The 8873-nt window shown below is 29.2% G+C and overlaps 1 protein-coding gene across 1 annotated transcript; it reads right to left on the reverse strand.

Annotated features, from left to right (window-relative positions):
• Positions 1–2383: 2383 nt before the first annotated feature.
• On the reverse strand, positions 2384–8671 carry LOC113371280. Its single transcript, XM_026611913.1, has 2 exons — positions 8314–8671; positions 2384–2589 (listed from the first exon to the last, which is right to left on the reverse strand). Exons 1-2 carry the CDS (start codon positions 8669–8671, stop codon positions 2384–2386), a joined length of 564 nt encoding a protein of 187 aa, XP_026467698.1.
• Between the last annotated feature and the right edge of the window lie 202 nt (positions 8672–8873).

Consider the following 8873-nt stretch of genomic DNA (forward strand, 5'->3'; position numbering starts at 1 on the left):
TTGTCAATCACAGATCAAGAATTGAATATGTATCATATTGACAATGACTGTTCCAGGAAAGTGTTTTCATGGCATTTAATTTGATACATGCATAATAATAAAATTCTTCATATCAATACATCAGACACAAGCAATACAATTTATTATAATCATGTAATATGATCCTTAATGAGTTTTTGGTCATTCTTACTCATACGTTTGGTTTTGGTACAAAGTGCTCAATATACTCGATAGTGATAATGAGTTAATTAAATTGGTTATAATTTTGTTAAATTACTATTAAAAAAATAAACGTATTATATTTTTAACTTCCTGTAGGGTAAGTTATCGTAATCGGAAAAAAATCGAAAATGAAAATTTATATATATCTTTACGTTTCAAAGGTTTGTGAACATTTTGGCATACCTTAGAACAAATCGATGTATGTGTGTGTGTGTGCAATTTTGGGAACACCGATCAACCGATTTGAATAATTCAAAAAGCAGTTTTTGGCGAAGGCAGGTCTAGCCGTTTCGAAGATACGGCGCAAAAAGTGTCAAAAACGGTAACTCAGTTTTCAAGAGAACGGAGCGTCTGATTTTGATAATTCAAAAAACATTTTACTTGTATTAATAAGATGACGAACTGATTAAATTTTTTGGAAGGCAGGTTCAGCGGTTATGGACTCTCAATAAAAATAAGTTAAAGAAATGTCATTTGACGGTCAAAAATGTTTATTGGACATATGTACATCAAATTATCAGATATTTTATAGAGATTTTAATAACGTGTACACATTCTAATTGAAGTACGGGAAGTTCAGCAATTTGCGTTAAGGCACGATGCCATTGTTATTTTTATCTTAAGAAAATGTGGACAAAATTCAAAGTTACTTGTACAATTATAAAAAATTAACTTATTGAATTTATGTGTGTTTTAGTAAAAATTCTTTTAGGCATGAGGAAATTAAAAAAGTAATTCTGAAAACCACCGATTTAATATCACCTTTTTCTTATATCTACTTATAATTAAAAAAGGCATTATTAATAAGTGAAATTAATTACCAATTTTAATTAATTAAATATCATTTGTATTTATTTAAGTATTAGGGTAGCGCGGGGCACAAAGGTCAAATTTGACTTTGAACAATTATATTGTAAAAACCAAACTCATATCAATAAAACAACTATCTGACAATGGTTAGTAAACTCCCAACTAATTTATCATAGTAGAAAAGTGTTATTTGCTGTTCTGCTGTTTACTTGGTCCATTCTACCCCATAGGCGAGGTAAAATGGGATGGTATTTTCAATTTAAAATAAATTTTACAAAATAATAGGTGCATTATTCAACCAATATAAAATATAAATTTTATGGGTTTATTTTTTACGGAGATAACACTCGTATATAACGTCGATCTGGTATTTCGTTAGAAATATTCATCAGCAAAGTTAGGATAACTATTTATTCAATTTATCTCCTGTAAAATTGCTTTTTAACTTAGTTCACGTTTTATTCACTATTTTTATTGTTTACTCCTTTATCGGGGCAAAGGTTCAGTTAGTCCTTGTTACCCCACCAACTTGTAAGCTTTTGTAGAGGTTATATAAAAAATACTATTTAATCTAACTTGAAATTAACAATACATACAAGGTCTCGTAAACTAAACAACAGTGCCCACAACCAAAAAACCAAGAACGAAAGAAAATACTTCTGTTATAGTTTTTGATAGTTATAGTTAGCAAGGTCGTAAGAATTGGCTGGTTATGCATCTTTTTCCCTCTTTTACAAATATTGTTGTTAAAAAGTTCATAACTTTACATATTTTTGAAATATCGGCAGAAAACCTTTTTACCCGCGGACCTTTAAGCCCTGCTCTACTTTATATGAACCAAATAATACAGAAAGAATTATTAACCAGAAAAAATCTTATGAATAAAATCAATAAAATCATATCAATAAAATATACAGAACGAGTAGCAACACACCTAAATAAACCTTCGAAGAAACCATTGTCACCATAACTAATAAAAAACAATTATGTATAATCTAATTTCTTTGTGACATATCTCAATGCGTCTTTTATAATGGCAGTTACTTTTCTATTTCTCATAAAAATGTCATCCCTTAAAATAAAATAATAATTGTATCCATATTTTTCATACTTATTCGACTTTTTGTAATAGAATTTTTTTGCAGTTAGATATTTAACAAAACCAAAATGATTTTAATTTAAATAGGAAATAGTTGTTAATTTAAAAAAAGAGAGAAAAATTCTGATAGAAATAACAATAAGTATTAAATTTGAAAAATATCATTCATAGCTGTGATACATAGTAGAATATCATTAGCTAAACAACGAAAGTCTAATAATTACAATGAAAATCTATATAAGACTGTTGATCTTACCCAGAACTAGCTGTCCTGAACTTGGAACTACCTCCACTTGAAGCGGTCATAGATTTTTTCTGATCGGGATTAGATTCCAAGGAATTTGAATGATCGCTCCTTGATCCACCATCAAATGGAGACAGTTTCTTAATTATCGATAATGCTGATGCCCGTTTCGAAGAATCGTCTTTTGCAGGCGCATTTTCCACATCTACGATAACTGGAAACAAAATAAAACATATGAATACGATGCTATACATCTAGTATATATTCCACTAAAAAAATTAAAACGCGCAGTTTGAATAAGATAAAAATATTCAAAATAGACAATTTATTGTACCCAATTTTAAGGTTGTGAGTTGTTCGGTTATAAATTAAAAAATTATGGTTGATGGTTCTGACTTTAACTCAGAAATATATTGGAATAAGATTTATTTCTTTAGTTATAATATTATAATTTAAATCTTTAGAAGGACTTATTAACTTCCGTGGGCAAGTTATAGTAATCGCAAAAATCTAAAATGAAAATTTTTATATAAATTTACGTTTCAAAGATTTCTGAGTATTTTGGCATACCTTAGAAAAAATGGATGTATGTGCGTGTGTGTATGTGTGTGTGTGCGGATACAAATTTTTGTTGACGATTTCGGGAACACTGATTAACCGATTTGAATAATTCAAAAAACATTCGATTTGTATTGATAAGGAGACCTGCTGATTAGTTTTTGAAGAAGGTAGGCCTAGCCGTTCCGAAGATACGGGGCAAAAAGTGCCAAAAATGATAACTCAGTTTTTAAGAGAACGGAGCGTCCGATTTTAATAATTCAATAAAAATTTAACTTGTATTGACAAGATGAAGAATTGATCAAATTTTCATGAAGGCAGGTATAGCGGTTTCGGAGATCTAATGAAAAAAGTAAAACTAGCTGTAAGTGGAATTCTGTCTTAAGGCAATTAGGGCATCGTGCCTTAAGGCAATTGCTGGAACTTCCCGTACCAAAAATTATTATTTTTTTTAAAACGATTAACATTTTTGAAAAAAATTACTTTGAAAAAATAAGATTTTTGAGAAACTATAAATTGAACAAAAAATTAGTTTTTTTTGAAAAAAAAAAAATTTTTTTAAAAAAAATTTTTTTTAAAAAAAATTTGTTTTTTTTGAAAAAAATTTTTTTTTTCTTTATTTTGACATATTGTGGAAGATCTGAACTTTTTTTTCAAAGCAATCGTACTGCTTTAACTACATAGGGACAAAATATAAAGCGCGTAAGCGCCGCGTCGCTGTCTAACGCATAAGCATTGGTACGGAACCGATAGGAATGTTAACAAAATGTATACTTATTGTTAAAATCTCTATAAAATGTCTGATAATTTGATGTGCATATGTCTAATGATCATTTTTGACCGCCAAATGGCTTATTTTTTTACTTTTTCCTCTATATCTCCGAAACCGCTGGACCTACCTTCATGAAAGTTGTATCGATTCTTCATCTTGTCAATACAAATAAAATGTTTTTTGAATTATTAAAATCGGACGCTCCGTTCTTAAAAACTGAGTTACCGTTTTCGGAACTTTTTGCCCCGTATCTTCGGAACGGCTTGACCTGCCTTTGCCAAAAACTAATCAGCACGTCTCCTTATCAATACGGATCGAATGTTTTTTTGAATTATTCAAATCGGTTGATCCGTGTTCCCGAAATCGTCGACGAAAATTTGTATCCGCACATACATACACACACATACATACATACATACACACACACACACACACACACACACACACACACATACATCCATTTTTTCTAAGGTATGCCAAAATGTTCAGAAACCTCTGAAACGTAAAGATATATAAAAATTTTCATTTTCGATTTTTTTGCGATTACTATAACTTGCCCTACGGGAAGTTAAAAAATGCCATTTGGCGGTCAAAAATGATCATTAGACATATGCACATCAAATTATCAGATATTTTATAAAGATTTTAACAATAAGTATAAATTTTATTTACATTCTTATAGATTCCGTACCAATATTTATCCGTTAGACGGCGACGCGGCGCTTACGCGCTTTGACTTTTCGTCTCTATGCAGTACGATTGCTTTGAAAAAAAGTTCAGAATATCCAAAATATGTCAAAATAAAAAAAACATTTTTTTTCAATATTTTTTCTTCAAAAAAAAAAAAAATTATTGTCAAATTTGTAGTTTTTGAAAAATCTAATTTTTTCGAAGTTAAATTTTTTCAAAAATGTTAATCGTTTTTAAGAAAATAATAATTTTTGGTACGGGAGGTTCCAGCCTTAAGGCACGATGCCATGCGCAATCTCCTACAATCAAAATTATTGATAGCATTTTATTCGACATTTTAAAAAATTATGTACCATCAAGGGTTACAATATGCATTTTACTCACTAAAGTATTTATACTTTGAAGGACTTTCAAGGATGTTCAGTTAACTATTAACACCAGCTTTGGGTATTGCAGCTATAAATAATTTAAAAATACAACTTTTTTTATACATATATACATATACACAGCATATATACATACATGTATACAAATATAAAGTATATTTCCAATACTTTTTTTGTGAATAATTATAATTTTCAGTAGATAATAATTTTTTTCATGCGGGTATAAATTAATTTTTTCAACTAATTGTAAGATTGTACTTTTTCCGTTTTCTTCTCAATATTTTTGCAAAAAATTTAAAAATAAGATTTGATTTGAATAGTTCGATTAATTGAATAGTTCCCGAAAATGTTTGTGTCAGAAAGAAGTTCGTACTGTATATAACAGCAAAAAAATAATTCATTAAACGGTTTCTTTAACACCGGTCGAAACTAAAACTTTATAAGCAAGAACAATAAGATAATAATGGAAACGCCAACTAGGTATTAGAAAATAATTACTTCTAACAAAAACTTGTGGAATTCAAGAAATGTGCGCCCTAAATCAGACTGTAGTGAAAAACCGTAATTGGTAGAAGAGATATATGTAGAGGAGTGAACTGAGAAATAGAGAATCAGTCGCTTGTTTTTCTATGGTAAACATTTTTGCAGAATCGGGTGTTATTCAACAAAAATTAGAAAAAAACTTTTTTATGTTATTTAACGAGCTTGCTGATTATTTTTTAGTATTGGCTCAAATGAAGAAATTTGATTTAGAACTCTGATAAATTTAAATATACCATTTCAATTCATATTATTTTTCATGAATTTTGAATTTTAACATTGATTATTTCAAATCATTACCATCTATATGAATTTGTATATTTATTTAGAATGAAAGCTGTTGTACTGTATTTTATGCAACATTGAATCCACTTAGTATCTTGAATATATTGCAGTCTTGGGGTAAATATTTTTTATTAAAATATGTGAGCGTGTCCAATTGCACAATTTCTAGAAGTAAAAATTTGAGTATTGAAAAATCTAATGTCGTAACAGGCATTGCATTTCAACTATATTATTTTAGTAGTTATTTCTTGCACAATTTATATATGTAAAAATTTGAGTAGGGTAGGGCGGGGCTAGTTGAGCAACTTTTTACTTAAACGGATGTAGCTCCTCAATGAAAAGTCTTAATAAATTGCTATACGGCTTAATGGATTTGTTGTTTATCGCTTAACAAAAGTGTTAATACTATTTTTTGGCAATAAGTGAAATTTAAAAGCTACAGCTGTTTAAATGCAAAAAGTCAAGTATGCTCAATGTACCCCATAGGTGGGGCAAGTTGAGCACTAAGAAATTATAATGAAATCATAGGTTCAATGTCGATTAGTGATGAAATAAAATTAGTTTTTAATAACCAGTTCTATATTTATAGTCTTTATTGACAGAGAAAACAAAACTTATAGTAATTTTCTTTGAATAATTAACCAAAAGTAGAATCAACAATATCGTATCTTAGGAGTTATTTTACCATTATTATTATATTCAGTATTTTTGTTTAAAATCATTATTTATTTATATTATTACTCATTGACTTAGCTTAAATCTTAAAAATAATAATTAATTTCTGGAAGTTAATGGTAATTGTCTTAGTGACAGAACAAGTTTAGCAACTATGCTCAACTAACCCCACCTCGGAATTTTAAAATAAAAGTGAGTTTATAAAAAAACCGTGAGAATTATACCCAGAATCTCTGTGCATATCAATAGTACTATAATTATATGGAAGAATAACATTTATCTGATTAAAAATAAATAACATTTGACTAAACCAGACAAAAACTCGTGATGAATTATTTTTTACTTTTTGGTCTCAAAATAAGCAAAACGCCCGTGAGCCTCACTCATCTGTCCAGCGGCCACTAGCGATTGCGGGATGTTTATTTCTCCTAAACCTCTATCTTTTCGCCATATAATGCCCAAACGGACGGTGAATAGTTTTCGAGATATTTCGATTGCTCAACTTGCCCCTATGCTCAACTAGCCCCGCCCTACCCTATTGAAAAATCTTATGATCAAATTTCAGATTTGATATTATATTGTGTTACGACATTGTATTTCAAGTATATTATTTTAGTAGTTATTTCTTGCACAATTTCTAAAGGTAAAAATTTGAGTATTGAAAAATCTTATAGTCAAATTTCAGACTTTGATACTATATTTTGTTACGAATTGCATTTCAAGTATATTATTTTAGTATTATTCCAAATAGAGTATAAAAATATATAATTACGAGTTTTATTTTGCCTTTGAAAGGTTACATTTAATTTTGAGAACCAGAGAACCGTCGATTGGTCAACAAAAATTGAAAACTAAAAAATTAAAGTAGTAGTCCGAGAACAGGGCATTATTGAGAAGAAACTACGCGATCTAGATATGCCAGGACTAGTTATAAACGCCTTTAGGGAAACGTTATATACAAATTTTCAATAATTTCGATTTTTTATGATTACTATAACCTGCCTCACGGAAAGTTAACTAATGGAAACATTTCTCTAATGGTATTCAAACGATTATTGTTCACAATCATTTCAAGAAGTTTTTGTGAAAGTATTTTGTTTTTCACCTAATTCCTAATTATATGGAAGTGGTTCGACTCTATCTAATTAACAGCTTTGAAAACAAAAACAATTTTTAAATAATTGAAATGGTATTCCTGTTAAAAAATGAAAAATAATTATCCTATTCGAATCCAATTTAAATTTTGATTCAATTCAATATTTTGGATGCTTCTAACACCAATTCTGCGGTTTGGATTGGCAATACAAATTCGAAACGTATATGTAAATACATGTATGCAAATATACAAAATACTTTTATCTTCCCGTAGGGTAAGTTATAGTAATCGCAAAAAATCGAAAATGAAAATTTTTGCATATCTTTACGTTTCAAACGTTTTGGGATACCTCAGAAAAAATGGATGTGTGTGTGTATGTAGTATGTGTGTATGGAAAATAATTATTCCATTCGAATCCAATTTGAATTTTGAAATATTACACCTACTTACAAACTTTTGTAATTATGTTAATAATGAATCATTTAAAAAATGATGTTAATTTCGAATTGATGGGCAATAAAGAAATGTGAGCAATTATTTTACATATTTATATTGGAAACTTAAAATAAAAGTTTTATATTGAAATGGAATTCAACTTCTCCAATATTTAATAAATAATTAATGTTAGACTATACAGACAGTCATTGCTTCACACGCCGTCATATTAAATTGTCCTTAATGTATAGTATTGCAAAATAAATTTAAAAAAAAATCATATGCACTTTTCATCTACGTAAATTATTTAAATATTATTTTTATTCTGTCAAATCGTATTTATATTTCTTACTCAAATAAAATTATTAAACAAATAAGGAAGCTTTGACAATTGAATGAAATCTATTAGTTAAAATTAATAATTTAACATTGATATATATATATATATATATATATATATATATTATGTATATAATGTTTTATATCACAATTACTACGTACCTTGAGTCGTATGAAGTTGCTCCACACTCGATACCACATCATGGGACAAATGTCTTTTGAGTTGCTGATGTTTTGAATGTTGTTTTTGCTGTAAAACTTGATTTTGTTGCATCTGATCTCTTTGCCTGTTGAAACCAATCGCCGATGAATCTTCGATCCAGCTATACAAATGCCTATGTCTATCATATTCTAGATTGAGTCGTTGCAATTCTCTCGGCGCCTTGGTTCCACGTTCTCCCAAGGAAACTGGTTGTTGGGAACCCGAAAATCGAGCGGCATCGAAAATATTAGAACCCGCATTATGCTCGATGGAACGATGTGTCCGATCTATGCCGGTAGTCACGACCGCGGGTATCATTGTTTGAAACATTTCCGGAAAAATCGAAAATTTCGGGTAAAATCCCGAAATGAAGTTCCGGTCATAGAGCACAGGTTGATTGGACAATGTCGGGCATGAGCATTACTGGCGGACCTGTAATGGAAAAAACAGAAAAATGTTATAAACCTGCATAATTCATAAAATATTTATAAATATATAATTTTAATTAACGTCAATCATG

Source organism: Ctenocephalides felis, unplaced genomic scaffold (assembly GCF_003426905.1).
Source record: "Ctenocephalides felis isolate EL2017-DRISC unplaced genomic scaffold, ASM342690v1 CF-g0.4_SCAFFOLD_01492, whole genome shotgun sequence".
Taxonomy (NCBI): Eukaryota; Metazoa; Arthropoda; class Insecta; order Siphonaptera; family Pulicidae; genus Ctenocephalides; species Ctenocephalides felis.

Coding starts and splice junctions, on each gene's coding strand:
- LOC113371280 (XM_026611913.1), bottom strand. CDS start 8,671: ATGATACCCGCGGTCGTGACTACCGGCATAGATCGGACACATCGTTCC. Junction 2,590..8,313: donor GCAACTTCATACGACTCAAG/GTACGTAGTAAT, acceptor TTTTGTTTCCAG/TTATCGTAGATGTGGAAAAT.